This window comes from Thecamonas trahens (genome assembly GCF_000142905.1).
Source record: "Thecamonas trahens ATCC 50062 unplaced genomic scaffold supercont1.21, whole genome shotgun sequence".
Lineage (NCBI taxonomy): Eukaryota > Apusomonadida > Apusomonadidae > Thecamonas > Thecamonas trahens.
In genome coordinates, this window is record NW_013657659.1 from 95,438 (window position 1) to 120,033 (window position 24,596).

Below are 24,596 nucleotides of genomic sequence, written 5' to 3' on the forward strand. Positions count from 1 at the left end.
GCCAAACGACTCCAAATGATCAATCTTTAAATAAGAGTCGGTTTGCCAGAATCTTGCATCCATACCATGAAGTTCTCTATTTGCGCTTTTTTTAGAACTCCCTCTATTCCATGATTTACCACAAAACGATGAGAATAGTTAACACCAAATCTAGAAGATGCTCGAAAAAGCTACAAATCAAAGTAGTGAAGGCTCCCTCCTTTGACAACACCATTAACAAGCCTGTCATTAAACCGCAAAAGGGAGCCAAGAAACTTGAGTGCGAATGTTGCAACTAACTCAGTGATTTAAGCAAAGAAGGCCATCGAATCACATCAGTGTTCGGAATACAACCCACTAAGCCCCCCCCCCCCCCCCCCTCTCTCCGCTCCAGACGACAACGGGTCTGGGGCGACTCGCCCATTGACAACGACATTCCGCGCGGCCCGACCGGCGGCGACCGCGGCGGCTACGGTGGCGACCGTGGTGGCTACGGTGGCGACCGTGGCGGCTACGGTGGCGACCGTGGCGGCGACCGTGGAGGCTATGGCGGCGACCGTGGTGGCGACCGTGGCGGCGACCGCGGCGGCTATGGCGGCGACCGTGGCGGCGACCGCGGCGGGTACGGCGGCGGCCGCGGCGGCGACCGCGGCGGGTACGGCGGCGGCCGTGGCGGCGACCGCGGAGGTTACGGCGGTGACCGCGGCGGGTACGGCGGCGACCGTGGCGGCGACCGTGACGGCGGGTTTGGCGGCGGATACCGCCGTGGCGGCGGCGAGGACGACGGCGACCGGTTCCGCAACCTGGTCAACCCGGACGACTGCCCGCACGAGCCGCCGTTCAAGATCTACGTGGGCAACCTGGATTACTACTGTGAGGAGCAGGATGTGCGCGCATTCTTCGAGGACGCCGGAACCCGCCCGATTTCGGTGGCGCTCCCGCGCGACCACGTTGAGGACCGCATCAAGGGCTTTGGCTACGTCGAGTTTGAGTCACGCGACGACCTCGTCAAGGCTGTCCAGCTCTCGGGCGAGCCGATGCGTGGCCGCTCGCTGAAGATCGATCTTGCCGAGATCCGCGAGCAGGACCGCCGCCGGTACCAGGCGCGGACGGAGATGTCGTCGGACTGGCGCTCGGCGCCGCGGTCCCGCCCGGCGGGCGACCGCGGGTTTGATCGCGGCGGCGATCGCGGTGACCGCGGCGACCGCGGCGATCGCGGCTTTGACCGCGGTGGCTTTGACCGCGGTGGCTTTGACCGTCGTGGCGGCGACCGTGGCGGCTTTGGCTCGCGCCCGTCGGGCGGCGAGCGCAAGCGCCTCCAGCTTGCCCCGCGCACCAAGCCGCTGCCCAAGGACAACGTCGTCCCGCCGCCGGCCGACTACAAGAAGGCCAAGAGCAATCCGTTTGGCGCCGCCAAGCCGCGTGACGAGCGCGCTGTTCTCGAGGCCAAGGCTCGCGAGCGTGCTGAGCGCGAGGCTCGTGGCGAGAAGGTCCTCAACACCAAGACCTCCCGCGTCTACTCGCAGCGCCGCCACGAGGACGGCCCTGGCTCGGACCATGCCGAGGGCGACGCCCCGCAGCCCGCCAACGACGACGCTGCCACCACCACTACCACCACCACCTCGGCCCCGGCCGACGAGTAACTTGTGTTGCCTTTATCGTAAACAACCCCTCTTTCTCCGCTCTCACCCAAGCTGCCGGATCTTGGCCTCCACACGCGCCACCTGGTCGACCAGCCGCGGAACGGCGGAGAGCGTCTGCAAGTGCGCCTTGATCTGCGCGAGCTGCGCTGCCGAGACTGGCGCTTCGGCTTCGGCTTCCTGAGCTGCTACGGCCTCCAGCGAGCCGATAGCAGCTAGAACGTCGCCCGCAAGCACGATGCGCGCGAGCTCGAGCCGCTCAACCAGCGCCTCGAGCTCGGCCGCATCACTCCGCGACTCGGGTCGGAATTTGGCGCTGTACACGAGTTCGCCGAGCTTGTTGATGACAGCGCTGACATTCTGGCAGCAAGTGTGAAGCGCCGCTGTCCACGCTCGGATGTTTGGAGCCAACGCAATGAGCTCGGGCACGAGGGTCTTGGCAAACCGGGCCAGGTCGGCCGGCGGCGCGGGGCGAGCGGCAAGCGTCTCGAGCTCGACCCGATGTGTATCGAGGCTGGCACGACGCACTGGATTTGGCTCGCTGGCCACCAGCTGGACAAGCGCTTGGCATAGGGCAGTCGCTGACGAGGCCGGCTCGGCGGCAGCAGTTAGACTACCGGCGGCGGCGAGCGCGCGGGTGAGCGCGGTGGCGTCCTTGTGGACGCCGGGCGTGGCCGTGCCCTTGGGAGGTGTCGCCACGGCAGTCATTTCGTCGGCAAGCGCGGTGAGCTCTGTGGCAGCAGCCCGGAGTGCGTGGATGATGGGGGCATGCTTGGCGTCGAGGTCGGTGGCGACGGCCACGAGCTGAGTCGCGATCTGGACGACAGCGGTAGAGATGCCAGAGAGCCGCGAGGCGTCGAGCGCAGCGGCGCGCCCAGACAGATGGGCGAGCCGATCGTTGTACTCTGCCACAACTTGCTTGAGCCGGCCAAGCATGGCGTGATGTTTGCGCTCGGCCGCCGAGAGTGACGGCTGCCACTCGTTGATGATTTGCAGGACAAGCGCGAGGCGCGCGCTCAAGTTGGCCTGATAAGCGACTGCTTGCGCCACCCGCTCGGCGAGGCGGCCCGAGTTGGCTGCGAGCTCGTCGTAGTGCGCTTGCGCAGCGGCCAGCTCGCGGTCGTGAACCTCCTGCATCGACTGCAGCAGCTTCAGCCGTTGCGCAATGGCGGCGTGCATGAGATGAAACGGCTCGATCTGATCGTCCTTGATGGACTTGGCCAGCGCCATAAAGTGGAGCAACGTTGTCTCATTAAGCGCATCCGGAAAGGTGACCGGGTCGGACGCCGGGAGCGCAAGCTGCGGGACGGTGACGCCGAGTGCGAGCTCGGGAAGGACGGCGTGCGGAGCAGCAGCAGTGAGGCCAGTGCTGTCCAGTCGGCTTGTTGCTGCCGGACCGGGCTTGAGCAAGTCGAGCGGCTCAACAAACACGCGCAGCGCGCCGGTGAGCATGACAACGCCGTAGCCGGCGGCGGGCGTGGCGATAACCGCGAGGCCAACAACCGGGACCGCCGGCGGTGCTGACGCCGTTGGCGCTAGCGGCGCAGTTGTGAGCATGTCGTGCACGACAGTGGCGGGGAGCGGGAGGCTGAGGCCAGCGTCGGGCGAGGCGCAGTACGCCACCAGCGGCGCGAGCCACGGGAGCGCGAGCGCGACGGCTCCGCCGGTGTAGGCGGCAAAGAGCCGCCCAGGCGCAGCCGGTGACCGCGCCAGCATAAACAGGCGGTTGTCAGCGCCGCACTGCAAATCTGCGGCCGCGACAAGCGCCGACGGTGGCGGCGGAATGTCGGCAGCCAGCGGTGGGTCGGCCGCCGATTCGTACGAGCCGCGGCTGCGGTGGTGCGGCGACGGCGAGCGGGCGCTGACAGCGACTGAGGCAGCGCGAACCGTCTCCTGGGACGCCCACCACGCCGGTGCGACGTATTCTTCGAGCGTCACAAAGTGGACGAGCCCCGTGAGCGTGCCAAGAGCGATGACTGGCGGCGCACCGGCAAGAACGCACAGCGAAGCACCGGCGCCGTCGGGTAAAGTGTAGAGCGGACCCTGGACAAGCGGCGGAACGTCGACGAGGGCGTCTGGCGAGAGCGAGGCAAACCAGGTCTCGCCGGCAGGCGCAGCGTCGGGCGCGGCGGAGGTGGAGGCTAGTGCCGGGCCGGCGACGCCCTCCAGCCAGGCGAGCCGGAGCTTGATCTGGGCGCGAGAGGCGTACGAGTCTGGCCCAATGGTTGACGACGCGGCGGCGAGGTCGGCCGAGGTGGCGGCGTGGAGGGCGGCAACGTGCGAGGACGCCAACGGCGCCCCCGGCGGGAGGACCGGGCAAGTGGCGTGAAGCTTGCCACGGGATGTAAGCGCGTAAACAGTGAACGGCTCCCACGCGTGAGTCGCCGGCGCCGACGCCGGCGAGAGGCCAAAGGCAAAGCCGACCGGGCGGGCGCCTGCGGGCGTGACTCGGGCCGACGCCACAGGTAGGTCCGGCTCACCAGCAACGTCGTACATGCGGACGATGCCGTCTGAAGCGAGGATTGCGAGGACGGTAGGAACAAGCGGGTGCCAGCTGACGCTGACAATCCGGACTGCCGGGCTCCGAGCCAGGAAGCCGGCGCCGACTGCCGTCGCCCGCAGCGCGCCGTCGCTCTCGCCGGAGAGCCGGGCGAGGTCGACGGCTGCGGCGCCCGACGGCGACCAGAGCGCGGCACGCTCACCGTCGGGCGCGAGGACCAGCCCGTGCGGTGTCCACCCAAGGGGAGGGAAGAGCGAGTGCTTGCCCGACCCGCCGCCGGGCACGACAGAATGCAGCGCCCCGGTCGTCGAGGTGTACGTGAGGACAGTGCCCGTCGCGGTCGCCGCGAGGAGGCCAGACGCCTTGACGTCGGCGTCTGCAGCTTTCTGGCTCGCGAGCTGCGCAAAGAACGGGTGCCTCGGCAGCTCCAGCACGGGGCTAGCGCTGGCCATGGTGCGCGGGGCTGCGGGAGCGAGGTGTGGTGCCACGGGGCGTGTTGCTGGAGGCGGTGGCGCGGGATGGAGGAGTGGTCGCGCCAAGCTGCACCGCCGAGCCGCGAGATCAACTGGCTCTTTTGGCCGAAACTCGATCTTTGAAAGCAAGAAAGTGGTATCGATAGGTAGCTAGTATGTAGTAGGGCCGGCTAGCGGGAGATGAAGGAGAGTAGGGTGATGGTGATGGAGAAAAACGCGATCAAGCTGTTCTGCCTATTTTTGAGGCTTTACATGCAGACATGTGAAAACCTACAACTGTTCATTTTTGGCCAACAAATATATAATTACATTTGTCACAATGAAATTTTCAAAGAAATCAATATTGAACGATATACTAAATAATTCTATCCACATATACTATATTTATATAAGTTTAATTGCCCAAAAATTGTTGCAGGTTTGTCGTTTTGACTGAACCCTCGTCGTGAGTCTGTCCGTCTGCCCACCCCGCCGTCAGCTCGGGCAAACTTGAGGAATCAGGCCGCAACCATGCTCATCATCCCACTCAGGCACAGCTCTAGTTCGTGCTACCGTGCAGCGCGCTGTTGGCGGCTGGTGCCGTCGAAACATCCAACGCCGACCCGATCGCCGCACCACGATCGGTGGTCGATTTTGTGGCCGGCGCCAAAGTACACAACGGTCCCGTCCCTTCCACCTCCCCTTCCCTCCCTCATACAAGCCGTGACACTGCTCCACCCCCCAACCCCCCTACCCCCCCTCATGGAGAACGTGGCTTGCGCCGACCAGGCGTTTGCTGAGCGGGCGGGCGTTTATGCGGCCGAGCACGATGTGTACGGCCTCCTGGCCAGCATGCTTCGGCACGTTGTCGAGACGCAGCCTGCAGACCCGCTGCGGGCCATGGCGACGTTCCTCGGCGCCGCGCCTGTCCCGCGCATTGTGGTGCTCGGCGCGCCTTGCGCGGCAACGGGCGCGGCTGCAGCTGGGCTGGCAGCTGCGCTCGGCGCGGTTCACGTCGACGTGGCGCAGGTCCTGGCGTCGGCCGGCCACCTCGCCGACGTTGCGGCCTCGTTTGCCGAGGTCCCGGACCAGGTCGTTGTCGAGCTCACCCTCGCCGCCGTCCGTACACCGGCACCGACTGCGCGCGGCTGGGTCCTCCACGGCGCGCCGCTCTCGCGGCTGCAAGCGCTGTCCATGCAGGCCCAAGGCCTGCTGCCGGACACCGTCCTCGAGCTGGTCCTCCCGGCCGACGCCGCGCCCGACACCGCCTCCGACCCGGCTCAGCTCGCCGCTTATGCCCGTGCGCTTCCGCACCTCCGTGCTGTCTTTGCTCCGACGCTGCGGACCGTCGAGCTGGCCGACGCCGACGCCAACGCCGACGACGCCGCCGACGCCATGCTTGCCGCCCTCGGCCGCCCGGCCGCCTCAAAGTCGCGTTCACGATTCCAGCTGCTTATCCTCGGTCCGCCGGGCTCGGGCATCTCCACCGCCGCCGCCGCTGTCGCTGACCGCTACAACCTCGTCCATGTTGCGCCGCGTATGCTGCTCCGCGCTGCCGTCTCCGGCGAGACGCCGCTCGGGCACAAGGCCGAGGCTCACATCAACGACCCGGTCCTCCCGGCCGAGCTAGTAGCCGAGGCTGTCGTCGAGGCCCTCTCAGCGCCCGCCGCGCAGCGCCGCGGCTGGGTCCTTGAGGGCACAGACCTTGACGAGCTTGCGTACAAGGCCCTCGGCGATGCCGGCCTCGCCCCGCTCCGGGCCTACTTTCTGGACGTCCCGCGCGATGTCGCCCTCGCTCGCCTCGAGCACCTCAAGGTCGACCCGTTTACCGGCAAGGAGTGGCACACTCACCGCGACGTTGTGCCAGACGTCATTGCGCGCCGCCTCCGTCCGCGCAGCCAGTATGCACCCGATGTCCTTGCCGCCCGTTGGGCCGCGTACGACGCCACCGTCCCTCTCCTCCTCGAGAACCTCGGGCCAAAGCTCACTGTCTTTGACGCCACCCGTCCGGCGGTCAACGTCGCTGAGCTTATCATTGCCCACGCAATCTCGCCAGCCGAGCCGGCTGCAGCCGCAGCGGACGCCGCTGGCTCCTCTGCGCTCCTCCCGCACCAAGTGCCAGTCCAAGGCACCGGCGCGCTCGGTCTCCGCTCGCCGCGAGTTCCACGTCGCACTCGCCCGGTCAACCTCCGCGCCACGCCTGCCGAAACTGAGCCTTTAGCTGCCCAGCCGGCAGCAGCGGCGGTGCCCGCTGCAGCGGCGCCGGCACCGCAAACCCACCGCTCGCGCCGTGCCCCGCTCGCAGTCTGCATCGTCGGCCGGCCGGGCTCGGGCAAGACAACCCAGGCTGCGCGCCTCGCGGCCTCTGAGGGCCTTGTTCACATCCAGCCGCATGCGCTGCTTGCCACCGAGATCGAGCGCAAGACGCCGCTCGGCGCACGCGCCAAGCCTTACATCGACGCGCTCCGCATGCCCGACGACGTTATCCTCGACGTCATCAAGCAGCGCCTTGCTGCGTCAGACATCGCCTCCGGCTCGGTCGGCTGGGTCCTCGACGGTTTTCCGGAGACTGAGTGGATGGCATCCCAGCTTCACGACGACGGCGTCGACATCAACCGCTACATCTGCCTTGATGTCTCCGAGGATTGTGCGCGCACTAGGCTGCAGGGCCGGGTCGTCGACCCAGAGACCATGATCCTCTATCACCGGACTCTTGTTCCGCCGCCAGCAGACGTTGCCGACCGCGTCGCCGAGTTTGAGGAGGACGACGAAGAGTTTATCATCTCGCGCCTGCAGCACTACGCCTCGCACTCGCAGGGCTCGCACGACTTTCATTCGGACCTTTACGTCCACGTCGCCGGCGAGGGCTCGCCTGACGAGGTCGCCGCCCGGGTCGTCGCCGCCGCCCAGTCTGCACCCGACGCCGCGCCCCCGCCGTCGTCAGTCTCACAGCTCTACCAGGACGGCGCACTCCGAGTCCTTGTTGTCGGCCCGCCGGCGTCCGGCGCCACCACCCAGGCCGCCATTCTCGCAGACAAGCTCGGCGTCGGCCTCATCTCGCCGCGCCTCGTCCTCGAAGAGCAGGCTGCTGCCGGGTCCGAGCTCGGCCTCGCCGCACACGCTTACCTCGATGCGCCGGTTGTTCCAGACCACCTCCTCCTTGCCGCCGTCAAGCTGCGGCTTGCCGACGCCGACACGAACTCCGGCTGGGTCCTCGACGGCTACCCCGAGACCAAAGCCGCTGCTGTCGAGCTCGCGCAGCTCGACATCCGGCCGCACCGGGTCGTCGTTCTCACCGGCTCGGATGCGCAGCTCGCCCGCCGTGCCAAGCTCGACGCCCGTAACCTCGACGACCACTCGGCCGCCATGCTTCGCTATCGCGCCCGTGCTGTCGACTTTGAGACGTACTTTTCCAAGGTTCTCGTCCGCATCGACGCCACTCATGACGCCGGCGCTGTCGCCGACACTGTCGAGGCGGCCCTCACTGCTGCCGAGTCGTCGGCGTCGGGTGCCCGCCTGCTTGTCGTCGGCCCGCCGCACGCAGGCACCCACCGCCTCGCCGCGGCCCTGGCCTCGGCGCTCTCGCTCGCTAGCGTCTCGCCGGCCGCCGTTCTCGCCGCGGAAATAACCGCGTCGACTTCGCTCGGCCTCGCCGCCGCTCCCTACGCCGCCTCGGGCGCCTATCCCGCCGACCTCCTCGCCAAGGCCGTTGTTGCCAAGCTCGCCTCGCCCGACGCCGAAAACGGCTTTGTGCTCGACGGCTACCCCGCAGACGTCGCCGCACTCTCGGCGCTCCGCGCCGCAGGCTTTGACCTCGACGCCGTCATCGTCGTCCAGCTCTCCGATGACGACGTCCGCGCTAAGGCTGCCGCCGCTACCGCGCTCCGCTCGTCCGAGCCCTTTGACGCCGCCCAGCTCCGCAAGTACCACGCCGCGCTCCCGGCCCTCTTCGCCGCCCTTGCCAACTCGGCCGCGGTGCTTAAGGTCAACGGCGCCGCACCCACCGCCACCCTCGCACACTCAGTCACCTCGGACCTTGCCACCCGCGGCATCGTCGCGTAAACGCTCAACTTTGCTGGCTCGCACATCACGACGCCCCGTACCGCTGCCGCATCGCCCGGTACTTGGCCAGTGCTGCAGACTCGAGCAGCTCGTTCTCGTACCACGCGCCGCGGGCCTCGGCCTCGTCGAGCACTCCCGCCGCAGCTGCCACCCCGCCCCCGCCGTCGTCGGCCAGCGCCTCCTCCACCGCCGCCGCCGTCTTGGCCGCCTCACGCCGCCACTTGCGCCGCACCGTAGCCGAGTTGACGGGCGCCACCTCTGCCGCCACCAGGATCCTGCGCGACAGCGCCCACCACAGCCCCGCTCCCCGCGCACGCACCTCAGCCCGCGCCGCCTGCATCGCACTTGCCATGGTCGAACACTCACGCGAGCCCACGACAGGTATGCCAGACCGCCCCGTCGGCCACTGCAGGTCACCGGTGCTCGACTCGAGTACTCGCTTGCCTGGCGACGCCTGCCTTCATGTCGCCGCTCTCGCCACGGATCCAACACGTGACGGAGTCGTGACCGTTTCCCCTCCCCCTCCTCCCCCCCCCCCCCTCTCGCGTGCCCTCCCACCCCCACCTTCCCCCGCACCCCACTCCCACTCGCTCAACACCTTCCCTCGCACCCTTCGTCTTGCACTGTACCACTGCCCCCATGTCGTCTTCCGCCTCCGCCCCGTCGTCTTCGTCGTCGCCGGCCGTCGCTGTTGCCGCCGCCCTCGCCTCGGCCGCCCTCTCCGTGGGCATGGCCATGCGGTGGGCCGCTCGTGCCGCGTCCGCGCCTGCGGCTCCGCTGCAGCCGTCGATCACCTCCATGCGGACAGTCAACCCGATCCGCGGCGTCGTCGAGCGCATCGACCGGACGGGCAATCCCGAGAAGGAGCACATTGTGCTGGCACTCGGCGACCCGACCAAGTTTGGCAACTTTGCGCCGCCGCCGTCGGCCAGCGCCTTGCTCACCAACTTTGAGGCCAAGAGCCACAATGGGTATACCCACTCTGCTGGGGCGCCCGACGCCCGGGCTGCCATCGCTGCCGCATACTCGTACCCGGACGTGGGCAACGAGCTCCGGCCCAACGACGTGGTCATCGCATCCGGCGCCTCAGGCGCCATCTACCTCGCCATCCAGGCTCTGTGCAACGAAGGCGACGAGATTCTGGTTCCTTCACCGGGCTTTGCGCTCTACGGCACCGCCGCCCGCTCGTGCGGCGTCGTCGACGTTGAGTACCCGCTTGATCCCGACAACTCATGGCTGGTGAAGCTTGATGCGCTCGAGGCCCGCATCACGCCGCGGACTCGGGCCATTGTCATCAACAATCCGTCCAACCCGTGCGGCTCGGTCTTTCCGCGGGAGCATCTCGAGGACATCCTCGACCTCGCCGCCAAGTACAACCTGCCGATCATCGCCGACGAGATCTACCACGGCATGGTGTTCAAGGGCGTCGAGAGCCTCGCCCTCGCCCAGCTCCGTCCGCGGGTGCCCATCTTTGCCATTTCTGGCCTCGCCAAGCGGTTCATGGTCCCCGGCTGGCGTGTCGGCTGGATCTGCGTCTACGACTACCAGGGCCGCGCAGAGCCCATCCGCCGGGCTCTCTACCAGCTCGCCCAGATCACCCTCGGCGCCAACACCCTCGTCCAATCGGTCATCCCCGCGCTCCTCACCGAGACTCCAACCGAGTATCACGAGGCCAACAATGCCAAGCTCGAGGCGAACGCCCGCATTGTCCTCGACGCCCTCGCTTCGGTCGCTGGCATCGCCTGCACCGTCCCCGAGGGCGCCATGTACACCATGGCCCGCATCGACTTTGACGCCTTTGACGACTCGATCACCACCGACATGCATTTTGTCCAGGGCCTCCTCGATGAGGAGTCGGTCTTTGCCCTCCCCGGCTCGTGCTTCAACGCGCCCAACTTTTTCCGCATCGTCTTTGCCCCGCCACCGGAGCAGCTCAAGGAGGCCTGCGCACGCATTGCCGCCTTTTGCGCCCGCCACGCTGCTGCCAAGTAAGTAAATGTCTGCGCTGCAGCAAGCCTCTCTCTTCCAGCTCACTCGCTTCTCAAAGCATCGTCGTCGCAACCGATTTATCTTGCAGCTCTGGTGCCCTCGGCTAGAACCGCTTCTTGTCGTCCTTCGACAGAGCATACACAACGTAGGCCACGACGCCACCCACGAGGACGAGGACAATGAGAATGGCAGCAACCCAGCCAAACGACGACGACGAAGGCGGGCTCTCAAGCGCACGCACACGGTTGCGGCGCTGGATGGCCGGCCCGGTCTTGCCGCCCTCGACAAGGTTCTCGCCCGAGCCCAGAACCTGCGGCTCGCGGTCCGGGCTGGCTCCCGACTGCAGCTCGTTGAGCCCGCCGAGGTTGCCACACCAAACGAGTAGATGTCGTGGTTGTCGGCCACGTCGCCGGTTGCGGCCGAGAGGCCAAAGTGGTATCCGAGCGGGAGATCGACGTTGTGGACCTCGACGCACGCCTTCCACTCGGTCTCGGGCTGCAGCTGGTACTGGACGACCAGGTTGCCGGCCTCGTAGCGGATGCGGAGCCGCACAGGCTCCGCCGTCCCGCGCACGTCAGCCGAGCACTGGCCCAGCATCGTCTGCGTGCCATCCATCGTGTCGTAAGCTGTCCGCCCGTCGCCCACCATGACCTGGATGAGCGGGTTCGCCCGATCCTGGTTGTTGTCAAACGTGTCCACAAACACCGCCAGGCCCTTGAACTTGTCGGCCAGGCCAAAAACCGGGCCGCCCTGCACCTGCGATGCCTTTTCCGCCCGATACCACACCGCAAACCCGTCGCCATACACCCGCGCGCCCGAGCCGTGGAGACGGAACGCCACCTCGGCCTCCCAGTTGTGCACAAAGCACTGATCCACGTTGTATACCCAGCCTGACCGGCTCTGCCGGTCCGGCGTCAGCCGCACGAAATCGTCCATCACAAGCGTCGACCCGCCGTACTCCCAGTGCGGGATGGCAGAGCCCGCCACTGTCTCGCCCGCAGCGCAGCCAGCCACACCCCGCCTCGGCCAAGTGAGTCTCTTTTTCGTCGCCTGACCTCGCCCCGGCGCTGTCCCGCCCTGCCACTCCGTCCTGCCACTCCGGCCAGCGAGTCCAGCGCTATGTCGCCAGCCTAGGCCCATCCAGACCACGCCCTTGCATCCTCTATCCGGCCCTTGGCGTACCAAACTGGAAGGGGGCGGCAAACGAGAACTTTGCGTTCTTGAACCGGTTGCCCGAGGGGTTGGTCGTCCACTTTGGGTTGGAGAACGCTGCGCATGACGCCACCAGCGCCAGTACCACCACCACTGCTGCCCACACACCCCGCATCCTGTCCTACTAAGTCTTGGTGAGAGACAGCTGGTGCGGCCGCAAACCCGTGTCGCCTTCTCCTCCACCCGGTTGCCCTCCTCCCCGCCACCGCCCCGTCGCCTTTGAACTGGAACCTCCCGACGTCAGGGATTGGTGCCCGCCCCGACCGCCCAGCGACTGCCGAGTTGTCGCCTTGTCACTGACTCGCCCACATTTACATTGGCCGCCAAGTCGCACTCGCAGACGGGTGACAGACAAAGCCGCAGACACTTACTTTGGACGGACGAGTGACTCACACTCATCTCCCGTGTACATGCGCCGCGCCGCGGCTTCAGGCACCAAGGCCAGCCTGGCGTCGTCGACGGACAAAGCAGTGTATGCCGTCGAGGTCTACCAGCTCTCGCCGCCGGAGCTCCTGTCGCGGACACCGCTTGGACAGAAGAGCCGCCTGGTCGGCTCGTCGTCGTCGGCGGCAGTGGTGCTCAAGGGCGCAATCGGCCGCGGCGTGTCCAAGCGGCACTGTCTGCTCTACGCCGAGGCCCATGCATGCGGACGCGCCGGCAGCGGCGTCGCTGTTGGCTCGCTGCCTGCGGTCTGGCTTGTCGACCTCGACTCGACCAACGGGACCCGGCTCGGCGCCATCGACGCCCCGCCGAGCACCGCCCGCCGCATCGCGCCGAACAATCCGGTCCAGATCGTTCCGGCCTCGGCTGCAATCTACGTCGGCCGCAACGTGCGGTTGCGGGTGGTCCGGACCACGCCTGCGCGTCTCGATCCTCCCTCCAACGACGGTCTGGCCGACATGGAGCTCGAGCCACGCGTCAAGCCCGAGCAGTCCGAGCAGTCTGAGCAGCAGAGTCGTGCCACTGTGGCACGCCTGCCGCTTCCGGATCCGAGCATCCTGAGCCTGGTCAGCCGGTACCCGGACGTGCTGGAGGCTCTCCGCGTCGCCACCGCCGCCGAGCCGGCCGCCGCCGCCGACGCTGCTGCAGTCGCCTTCGATCACGCCGCTGCTGCCGCATCACGAGCTGCTGCTGCAGAGCAAGAAGCACAGTCCACTGCTCAAGCAGTGGTCGCGTCGCGAGCGTCTGCAAGTACCAAGGCCGCGCTCCTTTCGCCGGCGATCGAGTCTCAGCCTTCCGCGCTTCTGCACGCTGCTGCGCCGTCAGCCGAGCCCGAGGCCGGCACGGTTGGCGAGGAGATCTCGGAGCTCCTGCGTAAGATCATGCCGACTCGAGCGACGCTCCCAGCCTCGCCACCCGGGGGCGGCCGCGACGTACCGTCGGACGCCTAGGTCACCGGCGCTTCCTCGACCACGGGCGCTGTAGTGCCATCAACGCAGGCGGTTCGCCGCTGCCTCGAGCGTCACGCCTCAAGAGTGGCCACCTCCAGGACAGTCGAAGGACTCGACGACTGGTACCAGCACGTGTGCCAGATGCAACGACTGCAACCACTCCTCGTTGCTTCACGCTCCATGGACCCGACTGCCGACCCGCCCGCGGCGGCACTCGAAATGCAGGGCGCAAAGTGCACAAATTGTGGGGTATGTGTGTGTGTGTTTGTGTGTGTGTGTGTGTGTGTGTGTGTGTGTATGTGTATGTGTGTGTGTATGTGTGTGTGGGTATGTGGGTGTGACGTGGGCGAACACCACTCACCCGGTCAAGGTGGCAACAGGCCATGCTGCCGTTTGACGAGGTGGAGGCGCATACGGCGCAGTGTGAGGAGAATGCGCCTGCGCTGGCGTTGCACACGGCCGGCGGCGGGGAGTCCGGCAAGGAGCCTGGCGAGGAGGGGCGGCTCGTGCATAGCGGCGGTGGACTGTCGGCGGCCGAGGTGGAGGCGCGGGCGCAAGCGGCGTTTGAGCACGCGGAAATGCTGCGCGAGGCGCTGGTGGTGGCGGTCGATGGGGCGCAGCTTGTGCTGCAGTCACCAGCTTGGGGGCTGGGCGATGCGGTGGCGGGCTTGCTTGCGGTGACGCGGTTCACGCTCTCGTTCACGCCGTCGGCGATGGCAGTCGAGGCGCTGGGCGCGGCTGCGCGCTGGCTGCCGAGTGTTCTCCCGCAGAAGCTCTCGCTCAACTGTGTCGAGCGGGTCATGCAGTCGCGGCCGTGGCGCGGAGCGACGACACTGCAGGTGGTTACCAAGGAGAAGCGGGTATTTGAGTTTGCCTTTGGCGCTGCGGGCGACGAGGTGTGTGCCCAGGTCGAGGCCGCCATCGCAGCACACGCCTTCCGTGGACCGTCGCTGGTCCTAGCCTTTGCGCCGCACATGGTGCGGCGGTGGGAGTACGACGTGTTTGCAGAGTTTGCCCGAATGGGCGTGACAACCTCTGCCGGCAGCTCATCGTCGACAGGCACGCATCCGACGCTCGAGCTGCCGATGCCCGAGCTGCCAAGCCCGACTGCGCACCTATGGCGGTTGTCCCAGGCAAACAGCTTGTTTCGCATCTGTGCCACCTATCCGCCGGTCTTGGGATTCCCGGCGAGCGTTGACGACGAGCTTGTGACGCAGGCGGCGCGGTTCCGTTCCAAGGACCGGCTCCCTGCGCTCTCGTGGCTCCATCCACGGACCGGAGCGGCTATTGTGCGCTGTGCACAGCCGCTGACTGGGCTCGCGGGCCGGCGATCGCCTGCCGACGAGCAGTTGCTCAACGCCATCAAGGCCGCCAACCCGGCGTCGGGCACGCTGCACATTCTGGACGCCCGACCGCGGGCTAACGCGCTCGGCAACTCGGTCAAGGGTGCCGGCTACGAGCGGGTAGCCAACTACGACTCGGTCGACCTGGCGTACATGGACATTGGCAATATCCACGTCGTCCGCTCGTCGATGGGCAAGCTCCGAGATCTGGTTGCCGAGCCGAGCTCGAGCGATCCCGCAGCTCAGTCCAAGTGGCTCTCCACCCTCGAGTCGACCCGCTGGCTGGAGCTTCAGCGGACGCTGCTGGCGGCGGTGCTGGCTGTTGTCGAATTTGTCGACCGTGCCGCAGAGTCGGTTGTTGTCCACTGCTCTGACGGCTGGGACCGAACTGCACAGATGTGTGCGCTCGCCGAGCTGATCCTCGACCCATACTACCGGACGCTCGATGGGTTTGCCGTCCTCATCGAGAAGGAGTGGTGCTCGTTTGGCTACCGGTTTGCACGGCGTGCCGGTCAGCTCTGTCCGGACTATGAGGATGACCAGCGGGCGCCGATCTTTGTCCAATTCCTGGACGCGGTGTGGCAAATCATGTCTCAGGCGCCTTCCGCCTTTGAGTTTAACGAGTCCTTGCTCATCGCCATCATCGATGCTCGCTACTCGGGAAGGTACGGTACCTTTCTCTTTGACTGCCCGCGGGAGCGGCTCGACCATCGCGTCGATGAAGTCACCAGCTCGCTTTGGGCAGTCCTCTTTGACAGCGCTCGCCGTTCCCGCTGGCTCAACCCGAACTACTCGCCAGACCCAGGTGTCCTCCCCGTTATCGCCTCGCTGACCCGCCTCCACTTGTGGGAGGCGTACTTTATGCGATGGCACCCGCACATGCGGTACGTTGCTTCCGCCGCGCTTTCTGATCTCGACGACGCGTCACCGCCGCCGGATCCTCTCGGCTGACTGCCGTCAGAACGCGGACCATACTTTGTGGGCAACGCTGCGCAGCATAGCAAATGTGACGCTAAAGAGGAAGAACAACCAGATGCCGCCGATGAGAATGATCCACACCAGAGTAGCCACGTCCTTTGCGTTTCGCCACCACACAGCCCAGTTCGAGCTGGCCACAAGACTTGACTTGCGCTGGCTGCGCGACTTGCGTGACTTGCGTGACTTGCGCGACGTGGTCCGAGACCGACCAGGATGCACGCGCGTCGCACGCTGCGGTGCATCTCCAGCATCAACAGCCGGAATAACCCCATCGATGAACCACTCTGGATCCATGGGCGTGCCCAGCGGGTCAACCGATGGGATACCCTCGAGCAGTGCCTCGAGCAGCACTGGCGCCAGCCGCGGCGCAAGGAGTGCGTCAAGGACGCGGCTCTTGGTGGCTGCATCGATGCTGCCACGGCGCCAGAGCAGCTTTGCCGTCGAGAGTCCGCACGCCACCGCTGCGCGGGCGCTAGCGCCGCCATCTGCCGGTGCCGCAATCGGGTCAGCTGCGTCTGTTTCTGGCCGGGCGTGGTTGCGCTCGTGGACTGCGCCGCACACGTCCGTGCCCGAGCCCACGCTCTGGCCGCCCGCCATCACCACAGGCAACACCATCTCCACAAACACTCCGGCCTCCATCGGCCAACCCAACGGTGAGTTGTGCGGGAGATGCGCGCTCACCGCCTCCAGCACCGCATTGTTTCCCACGAGCAGGGCGTCGACCACAGCGTCCTTGACCTCGGCCCGCACCGCGCCTGTCCTCGCCAGCATCTTTGCCGTCGACAGACCACATGCCACCGCCGCTCGCCTCACGTCCATTACCCGTCCACCGGTAGCCTGCGAAAGACTATCCGACGAGCAACCCCTGCACCTCTGCGAGAGAGAGAGAGGGAGAGAGAGTGTGTGTGTGAGACGCGTACCTAGTTTGGGATACCAGTCGCCTGGCAGCTGGCCGCCGACACCTGCCACACCCGCTCCATGTGAATGGAAGATTCGCCAGAGCCTCTCTCTTCCTCCCCCCTTCCCCTTCCCCCCCACCACCCCCGCCACCCCCCGCCACCCCCCCACCCTCCTCGCTCTCTTCCACCCAACCCGACCCGTGTCACGCGCAAGCGCACCGAGATGGCCGAGTCGACAGGTAAGAAGAAGAAGAACAGGTTCCTCCGGAAGACGCCGGAGAATGGAGACTTTAATCAGTACTGGTACTCGGCGCTGACCATCGAGACGCTGGTGGGCGAGGCAGTGGCGCATGGCACACGCATCGCCTGCCTCTCCACGCCCTCGGTTTTCTTCTCGCTGCCCAAGGAGGTCCAGGCCCGTGCCACGCTCTTCGACTACGACCGCCAGTGGGACGAGCTCGACCAGTTTGTGTTCTACGACTACCGCGAGCCTGACGACTTTCCTGCCAAGCTAACCAACACGTACGACTTCGTCGTTGTTGACCCGCCTTTCATCACTGCCGAGGTCTGGGAGCTCTACGCAGACGTCATCAACCGCATGGTGGTCGAAGGTGGCAAGATCATTTGTACCACTGTTTCGGAGAACGCAGACTTGCTTGATGGCCTCGTCGGCGTCAAGCCCGTCCGCTTCAAGCCACTCATCCCTCAGCTCGTCTACCAGTACTCCATCTTTGCCAACTACACTTCGCCCGCTCTCGACTCGCCCAATCCCGAGGTGCCCGACGACTCGGACGACGACGCATGAGCTGACACCCACATCGCTGCTCCCGCGCCGGCGACGATCGAAGCGCTGGCCGGCTGGTGGCTGCCATCCCTCTCTTTCTCCTCTCTCACGCTGCGAAACGTCTTGCATCCGATGAACACCCACCACCCGTCCAGCCCGGCGCCTGGGCCTCACCGCTCGCCTTTCTTTACCCAGCACCCGCGCACACCCCTTCCGCACCCCGTCCATCCCCCCCATGCCCATGCCCGCCCTCCCATCACCCCCGATGCCGCTTTCGGAAAGGCCGTGAACTGCGAGTCTCTCCGGTTGATCGCGTGGTTGATCGCGGCGCCGATCAAGCCGCTCCCTGTAGTGCCGATCCCTGCGAAAGCACCGTCCTGGATCCGCCACGCCCGCTCAGCCAAGGGCGTCCCGAGTCAACAAACGCTTCCGCCGGACCTGTTCCGAGTGTCCTCGCCTCGCCGCCACCGGCGATGGAGCCCCGACCCGAGCGCGTTCTTTCCGAAGCCGCCAATGACGACGACAGCGCGCGGGCCGAGCTCCTTGCCGCCGTCGGCTCAACCGACGCCATCGAGGGCTCGGACGCGCTCGCACAGATTCTGCAGAATCTGGCCTGCGGCGCGATCCGTGACTTTGTCGAGATGCGCGGGAGGCTGGCCAGCGCCTCGGACGAGCTCCTTGCCCAGCTCGAGGACAAGGTCCGCCTCCTCGCCGCGCATCAAGGTCGCCTGGAGGCCATCAAGTGCGCCTACATCCGCGCCATCCGCACCAACATGGCCCAGCTCCATCGCTACTGCACCACCCTCGATGATAGCCCGTGACTAGCTCCTCGTTCGCGGTGGACCTGCTTGTCGGGCAGCTCGCACTGGTTGACCGTCCCGCCCCGACTCACTCGTTCGGAGACTCGTTTCGAGTTGGGGAGCGAGCGGCAATGAGTTGAGCTCGCGCAAATCGTTTTCTCACTCGATTGTTCAGCCAGATCTCTCGCATTTTTCTCACCATGGTGTCTCACAACAACCAGGTCCCGAATGCCCATTTCCACAAGGACTGGCAGAACCGCGTCCGCACCTGGTACGTAGCATGTGTAGTGTGCAAGCCCCTTCCTACGTGGTCTCGGGTCCCTGGCGACCTGCTTCCCTCCGCATACACCCACTGCCACGCCGTCGGGCTTTGTCGGATGAGCGCTCCGTTTTTGCACCGCCTCGTCGGCCCGCGCCCCACCCTCACCCCCTCCACACACACACCAACCCGCCCTACTCACACCCGCCCGCCCTCCTCAACACCGCAGGTTCAACCAGCCCGGCCGCAAGAAGCGCCGCCGCAACAACCGCCTCGCTAAGGCTGCCCGCGTACGTCCCAGCATCACCTGCCCTGCCATCGTCCCCACCCCCCTCCCCCTTCCTGCCCCCCGCGTTTGTGCTTCTGTGCGCACACATCCCCCTACTCTGCACAAGCGTAGAGCCCGGTGTTTGTTTGCCCCCCTCCCGTGCTCTGCATCCGCACCGGGCGCCCCTATGCCCGGCGCAAGTCACAGTCGGCCGACGTGGACGTGACGGATTGATTTCGGCAATTTTGTCTGCGTATGACTCGGTCGGCACCGACCCGAACCACAGCAGGACGGCAGCTGCTCTGAGGCGCAGGTCTGCACGTGCGACCCAGCCCCGACTCACGCGAAACTATGTATATGTTTACAGATTGCGCCGCGCCCGATGGATGCCCTCCGCCCGGCTGTGCACTGCCAGACGATCAAGTACGGTCGCCGCCTCCGCGCTGGCCGTGGCTTCTCGCTCCTCGAGCTGAAGACCGCTGGCATCAACCGCAACTACGCCCGCACCATCGGCATCGCCGTCGACCTCCGCCGCAAGAACTCGTCGCAGGAGTCCGTCGACCGCAACGTCGCCCGCCTCAAGGAGTACATGTCGCGCGTCATCGTCTTCCCGCGCCCGGGCAAGGGCCGTCGCCTTGCTGACGCTCCGGCCGACGTCATCGCCTCGGTCGATGTCGCCACCGCCCCGCGCAAGCACCCGATGGCTGTCGTTGACGAGAAGGTTAACGAGGCCCCGCGTGCCATCACCGAGGAGGACACCAAGTTCTCGGTTTACAAGACCCTCCGCATTGAGCGCAAGAACCAGCGCCAGCACGGCATCCGCGCCCGCCGCGCTGCCGACAAGGCCGCCAAGGCCAAGGCTTCGAAGAAGAAGTAAACCAAGTGTCCATCATCATCTCGCCAGTAGCCGTGTGCCCCCGGAATTGTGACCGTTTCCCCCCCCCCCCCCCGCCCCCCCACCCGGTCCCCGCTACTTGGTTTGCACTCAACTCCCTCCATGCACGCCGTTCGCACACACCGCCCATCCCTCGCCCACGCCCTCACCTCGGGTGCGTCAGTCATCGCCCTCCTCCTCGGGGCGGTCTTCCTGCTCCTGGCGCTGGCCGCCTCGCCACGTTCGGCATCGGCGACAGGCCCGAGAACCCGGAGCCCGACATCGGCGGCGACGGCCGAAGTCGAGGCTGCGCTGGCGCAGTTTGCACCGGTTCTCTTGGACGCACCAACGCTACGTGCCGAGCTATCGGCGGCGCAGGGACTCGCCCTTACTCGTGTCGTCGACGCCGCCCGCATCCTTGACGAGCTCTTCAAGAGCCAGGCGTGGGCGGGCAACCCGGCTCTGTTTGCGGGCCTCACCGCTGCCCGCTCTGCTGGTCTTGATGCTGGTACTTCGCACGCCTGGGCCGTCGAGGCTGATCGCACCCTGGATCTGGCCACGCTCCATGCTGGCCCGTGGTCGCGGCTGACCAACAAGGCCGACGTCCTTCCACCGGCGCTCTCGGCTCCGGCTTGGGGCATCCCGCCGGTCCCAGCAACCCGGCCGCCCGGCGCCAACTTTTACCCGCAAGGTGTCGATCATGACGCGCTTGCCGCCTGGTTTGACTCGCTGGCGCCGGGATCGACCGATGCCCGCGCCGCACTCTCACCGTACACCGTCATCAAGACTGCCGACCCATTCGAGCCTGTCCCCTACTCGGTCGCCTACGCTTCGGAGCTCACCCGGGCTGCAGAGCTGCTCGAGCTTGCTGCTGACGACGTCGCCGATGCACGGCTAGCCGCCTTTCTCCGTGCCCGTGCAGCTTCATTCCGCGACGACTCGTACGACGACTCGGACATTTCCTGGCTCGCCATCGACGTCGCCACTGCAGACTTTATGGTTACCATGGGCCCGTATGAGACGTACGAAGACCGCCTGTTCGGCTACAAGGCCGCATTCTCCGCCAACATTGGGCTCATCGACCACCTGCGGACTGAGGCACTGGTCTCGCTTCTCGCCACGCTTCAGGACATCGAGAACGCGCTGCCCATCCCGGCCGAGATGAAGAACCCGTCGGTCGGGTCGTCGTCGTCGATCGTCGTCACCCACCAGGTCTTTGTCGCTGGCGACTCCAAGGCCGGCGTGCAGACTACAGCATTCAACTTGCCCAACTCAGCGGCAGTGACTGCGGCGTATGGCACCCGCCGTGTGGTCCTCATCAACGTTCTCCAAGCCAAGTTTGACACCATCCTCAAGCCGATGGCCAAGCGCCTCTTGCCACCCGCCCTTGTCGACTTTGTCACCTTTGACGCCTTCTTCTACCACACTCTCTTCCACGAGCTCCTCCACGGCCTTGGCCCGCACACCGTTGTGCCGGCGGCAGACCCTGCGGTTCCAGTCAAGATTGCGCTTGCCGAGCTGCACTCGTCGCTAGAGGAGGCCAAGGCCGACATCGCTGGCCTCTGGGCTCTCCTCCGCGCTCTTGGTGACGGCACGCTGCCAACGTCGCCGGCGCTCTCGACAAAGTCAGTCGTCACCACCTTTCTCGTCTCGGCCTTTCGCTCTGTCCGCTTTGGCCTCGAGGAAGCCCATGGTCAGGGCGTGGCGCTGCAGTTCAACTACCTTGTCGAGGCCGGGGCGATTTCATACGATGAGTCAGCAACGACGTTCACAGTCAACGAGGCCGCCATGGTTACTTCTGTCGAGGCTCTCACCACTCGCATCATGACTCTTCAGGGCACCGGGGACAAGGCCGGCGCACAGAGCCTGCTCGACACGTTCGCTCAGCTGACTGGCCCCCTCGGTGCCGGCATCGACGCTGTCAACGGCCTTGGCCTCCCGGTCGACATCCGGCCGCTGGATCCGTTTACTTCGCACCGTTCGGTCCATGTCAGGTAGACGAGGGGCCGGCTTCGCCGCCAAAGGCCGAGCGGCTGCGCACGAGCCGCCCGTACAGCTCGATGTCCGAGATGGAGATTAGATGCGCGCCGTCGGACGTCGGGCCGGTCAGCCGGAGGCGGAAGACCCGGAACGCATCGTTTGCGAGCTCGATGGGCCAACTCGCGTACTGGCCGGCGTAGGTGATTGAGTGGTCGTCGTTGTGGACAACGAGCCGCGTCCACAACACGTCCCCACGCGCTGTAGCCGGGCCGAGCGCCGCCTCGTCGTTGGTTGCCTCGAGTATCCATGAGCGGAGGTAGTTGCCGCCGGTGTGGGTATGCCGCACCGTGTAGTAGTTGGCGGCCAACCGCGCACCCGGCCCGAGATCCAGCATCCACCACGCCGTTGTCGAGTTGTTCGAGACCGCCTTGCGGTCGACAAGCCGCTTGCGCTGTGTGTACCGCGACTCGGGTGAGTCAGACAGGACCCGAAGCACGCCATTGAGGTGTGGCGACCTAAAGGTCCGAGACGTGCCAAACGCTGTGCCGTAGTGGTAGACCACACCATTGGTGTCACCGTCAAACGAGTACAGCAGCAGCTCGCCGTCGGGCTCACCCGCAGGGCTCGCCAGCACTTCGCCTACATCGGCCACGTACTCGGCTGCCTGAGCCGGCACGCTCTCGCCGCTGGCGCCGGCGCTGTCGCTGGCCCGCGACTTGGGACTTGCGCATCCGCTTGCGCTTGTCAACGAGGAGAGCACGTGCTTGCGAAATGCGAGGTAATCGCTTGGCGGCGATGCGCCGGCGAGCGTGTCGAGGACCGCAGCAAGTGCCGCGAAAGCAGTCTCGGGCCCGCTGTCGTCGCGGCGAGCAATGGGGAGCGGCGTCGGCGACGACGCACGCGACACCTGGCTCGCCAGCTCGTCATCGAGGTCGGAGAGCGCCAGCGAGACCATTGACGCCAGCGATGCCGATGACAGCGACCGCGGCATCGACATGATTCGCAGACCCGAGTCATCCGAGTCAGACACCGACCTACCGGTGGGCTCGGCCGCCAGCGACCGCCGCCGCTCGCGCGTGGGTGACGACGACCGCGACATCGGCCGCGAGACTTGCCGCGACATAGGCCGCGACCGCGACCGCGACCTCGATCTCGATCTCGATCTCGACCGGGCCTCGCGCTCGTCTGGGTCGAGCCGCGCCACCGCCGTCCGCTCGGCGTGCCAGGCAACGACCAGCGCAACGAGGGCAGGCCCGAGGTGCGGCGCGAGCGCGCCCAGCCGCGCGGCAGAGACCAGAGCTAGCATCGCGTCGGGCGTGAGGAAAGCAAGGTCTGTGCCGAGCTCGGTGGGGTCGTCGGCGAGCTCCGACTCGGGCTGAAGCAACTCCGGCAGGAGCTTGGCGAGAAAGACCAGACAGCCGCGGAGCAGCTCGCGGCAGCCGAGAACCTCGGCCAGATAGGCTGCATCGAGCACGTTGTCGACTTCGAGGCAGCGGTAGAGCGCAGTGGCGACAAGCGCCTTGATCTTGTGCATGCCGAACCGATCGGCAAGCGCCAGCACGCCTGGCGCCAGCTCGGCTGGCAGCGGCGGTGCCGACGCGTCGCCGGCCGCAAGCTCGCCGTCCACAACAAACTGGCCAAAGTAGCAGTAGTTGAGCAGTGCCGTCATCTCGCCTGCACCCACATCCGGAAGCACAACCCGCGCTTCCTGCGCCTCGCGCAGGCCAGAAGCCCACATCACCGCAAAGTACTCGGACCAGGCTGCAAGAACAAGCCTGTGAGCCGCGAGCACGTCCCCCGAGTCGAGAACAAGGACGACGTCCGAGTGGGGCATGTCGGCGAGGCAGGCTGACCACCGCGTCCGCCACACCTGCGGCCACATCAAAAGCGACGGCCGCCACACCGAGTGGCTCGACGCCAGCGGCTGCGCAAATCTGGCTTGCTCGATGCCGAGCACCGCGGCAACGTCATGCGCTGCGGTCGAGACTCGATCCGGGGGCAAGACTCCGTAGGCGACAGAGAGGAGCTCTACCAGTGGCTGCGGCGGGAGCGCGGCGGCATCGGCAACAATCAGCCGGGTGATGTGCGAAACAAGCGCCGGCGGCGACGCAGGACGCGGCTCGCCACGCTGCAGAAAGGTCAAGCCAGATCCATCGCTTTCGGCAATGGCATCAGCGAGAAGCGGCGAGAGCGCAGCGAGGACTAGGCTGTGGACCTTCAGCTCCGCGCCGTCGGGCCAAACGACGACGAGATCAGCAAGGTCCGCTACCGCTCCAGCGCGAGCATCGTTCTGCGGAGCATTGGCGTAGAGGGGCAGGTCGAGCGAGTCTGGCGAGGGTGACAGAGACGGCGAGAGCCGAGCCAGCGCAGCTGCGAGGACCAGATCGGGCTCATAGTGCGGGTAGACGTTGAGCGAGCGAATGGTGACGGGCCAGCCCCAGGTGGTGAAGCCCATAAACAGGCGATGACCATGGGGATGATGTTGCGGACGTGGCAGGACAAGCAGCGGAGCCATGCCGAGGCGCGGACCTTTGCCGTAGGCCAGGAACGACTGCGAGACCACAAGCCAGTAGTGATCAAAGCCACAGTGGGCGATGGCAGCCGCGGGGTCCTCAGACAGGGTCTTGGCCGCAGCCACCTTGCCGTCAACTCGCAGAGCAGTTTTCGTGTTGAGCCAGCCCCCGATGACGAGCTCAAACTCAGGCGCGCCATCGCCTCTCCCGTCCTGAGACGGCAGCACGCCCGCCGGATGCGTCGCCAGAGCCACGTTCAGGTCGGCCTTGGCCTTGGCCTCGAACACCACCGCGCCCGTTCCTTCCGCCAGCGACATGTACGGCTCGTCCACCCACACAATGCGGCCCTTGAGCGCAGGGATGTTGTACACCTGTTGGCTGGCCATGTCCGCAGGTAGAGGGATGGTCTCTCTGGCCACGCTGCCCGCCGACGAGGATCAGGCACGCCCGCCTGACCGGCGCAGCCCGACTCGCCGCATCATTCCTCGCCTCATCGCAATGCCTTGTGCCTGATCCCGCCAAGTCAGCACTCTCGATGCAAAGTCAAGACTGTTTCGATTGGACTGCACATTCCCAGCTTGGCCAAGCTGCGGCCGTAGACAGACCGCGACCCTGTTCCCGTTTGACCTCACGCATCATCGGGGTGCGGCCGCAGGGCGTAGCTACACTGAGA

General features: G+C 66.2%; 10 protein-coding genes across 10 annotated transcripts; 6 read left to right on the forward strand and 4 right to left on the reverse strand.

Moving 5' to 3' along the window:
* Positions 1-66: 66 nt before the first annotated feature.
* Positions 67-1,622, forward strand: AMSG_05025 (uncharacterized protein; the record flags this gene model as incomplete). The annotated part of the gene is made up of 2 exons (XM_013902644.1): positions 67-71; positions 374-1,622. The coding sequence occupies 2 exons, from the start codon at positions 67-69 to the stop codon at positions 1,620-1,622; spliced, it is 1,254 nt and encodes a 417-aa protein (XP_013758098.1).
* Positions 1,623-5,333: 3,711 nt separating this feature from the next.
* AMSG_05027 (adenylate kinase) lies at positions 5,334-8,633 on the forward strand (the record flags this gene model as incomplete). Its single annotated transcript, XM_013902645.1, has 1 exon — positions 5,334-8,633. One exon carries the CDS (start codon positions 5,334-5,336, stop codon positions 8,631-8,633), a length of 3,300 nt encoding a protein of 1,099 aa, XP_013758099.1.
* AMSG_05028 (uncharacterized protein) lies at positions 8,399-8,985 on the reverse strand (the record flags this gene model as incomplete). The annotated part of the gene is made up of 2 exons (XM_013902646.1): positions 8,399-8,891; positions 8,949-8,985. 2 exons carry the CDS (start codon positions 8,983-8,985, stop codon positions 8,659-8,661), a joined length of 270 nt encoding a protein of 89 aa, XP_013758100.1. The 3' UTR covers positions 8,399-8,658.
* A 287-nt stretch (positions 8,986-9,272) lies between these two features.
* AMSG_05029 (tyrosine aminotransferase) lies at positions 9,273-10,625 on the forward strand (the record flags this gene model as incomplete). The annotated part of the gene is made up of 1 exon (XM_013902647.1): positions 9,273-10,625. The coding sequence occupies one exon, from the start codon at positions 9,273-9,275 to the stop codon at positions 10,623-10,625; it is 1,353 nt and encodes a 450-aa protein (XP_013758101.1).
* Positions 10,626-10,725: 100 nt separating this feature from the next.
* AMSG_05030 (vesicular integral-membrane protein VIP36) lies at positions 10,726-11,949 on the reverse strand (the record flags this gene model as incomplete). The annotated part of the gene is made up of 3 exons (XM_013902648.1): positions 10,726-10,968; positions 10,995-11,608; positions 11,805-11,949. The coding sequence occupies 3 exons, from the start codon at positions 11,947-11,949 to the stop codon at positions 10,726-10,728; spliced, it is 1,002 nt and encodes a 333-aa protein (XP_013758102.1).
* A 1,336-nt stretch (positions 11,950-13,285) lies between these two features.
* On the forward strand, positions 13,286-15,602 carry AMSG_05032 (myotubularin). The gene is made up of 2 exons (XM_013902649.1): positions 13,286-13,474; positions 13,606-15,602. The coding sequence occupies exons 1-2, from the start codon at positions 13,367-13,369 to the stop codon at positions 15,517-15,519; spliced, it is 2,022 nt and encodes a 673-aa protein (XP_013758103.1). The 5' UTR covers positions 13,286-13,366; the 3' UTR covers positions 15,520-15,602.
* On the reverse strand, positions 15,581-16,317 carry AMSG_05033 (uncharacterized protein; the record flags this gene model as incomplete). Its single annotated transcript, XM_013902650.1, has 2 exons — positions 15,581-15,642; positions 15,690-16,317. The coding sequence occupies 2 exons, from the start codon at positions 16,315-16,317 to the stop codon at positions 15,581-15,583; spliced, it is 690 nt and encodes a 229-aa protein (XP_013758104.1).
* A 20-nt stretch (positions 16,318-16,337) lies between these two features.
* On the forward strand, positions 16,338-17,383 carry AMSG_05034 (uncharacterized protein; the record flags this gene model as incomplete). Its single annotated transcript, XM_013902651.1, has 2 exons — positions 16,338-16,359; positions 16,685-17,383. 2 exons carry the CDS (start codon positions 16,338-16,340, stop codon positions 17,248-17,250), a joined length of 588 nt encoding a protein of 195 aa, XP_013758105.1. The 3' UTR covers positions 17,251-17,383.
* Positions 17,384-18,207: 824 nt separating this feature from the next.
* On the forward strand, positions 18,208-19,448 carry AMSG_05036 (50S ribosomal protein L13e). The gene is made up of 3 exons (XM_013902652.1): positions 18,208-18,300; positions 18,518-18,578; positions 18,924-19,448. The coding sequence occupies exons 1-3, from the start codon at positions 18,230-18,232 to the stop codon at positions 19,431-19,433; spliced, it is 642 nt and encodes a 213-aa protein (XP_013758106.1). The 5' UTR covers positions 18,208-18,229; the 3' UTR covers positions 19,434-19,448.
* Positions 19,449-21,536: 2,088 nt separating this feature from the next.
* On the reverse strand, positions 21,537-24,309 carry AMSG_05038 (uncharacterized protein; the record flags this gene model as incomplete). The annotated part of the gene is made up of 2 exons (XM_013902653.1): positions 21,537-21,576; positions 21,599-24,309. The coding sequence occupies 2 exons, from the start codon at positions 24,307-24,309 to the stop codon at positions 21,537-21,539; spliced, it is 2,751 nt and encodes a 916-aa protein (XP_013758107.1).
* Between the last annotated feature and the right edge of the window lie 287 nt (positions 24,310-24,596).

What these genes read in the sequence shown, in the direction of transcription:
- AMSG_05036 (XM_013902652.1), top strand. Translation starts at nt 18,230, where the DNA reads ATGGTGTCTCACAACAACCAGGTCCCGAATGCCCATTTCCACAAGGAC. An exon ending in CAGAACCGCGTCCGCACCTG is followed by an intron (nt 18,301 to 18,517) that starts GTACGTAGCATG and finishes TCAACACCGCAG; the next exon opens with GTTCAACCAGCCCGGCCGCA. An exon ending in GCCTCGCTAAGGCTGCCCGC is followed by an intron (nt 18,579 to 18,923) that starts GTACGTCCCAGC and finishes ATATGTTTACAG; the next exon opens with ATTGCGCCGCGCCCGATGGA.
- AMSG_05032 (XM_013902649.1), top strand. Translation starts at nt 13,367, where the DNA reads ATGCAACGACTGCAACCACTCCTCGTTGCTTCACGCTCCATGGACCCG. An exon ending in CAAAGTGCACAAATTGTGGG is followed by an intron (nt 13,475 to 13,605) that starts GTATGTGTGTGT and finishes AGGTGGCAACAG; the next exon opens with GCCATGCTGCCGTTTGACGA.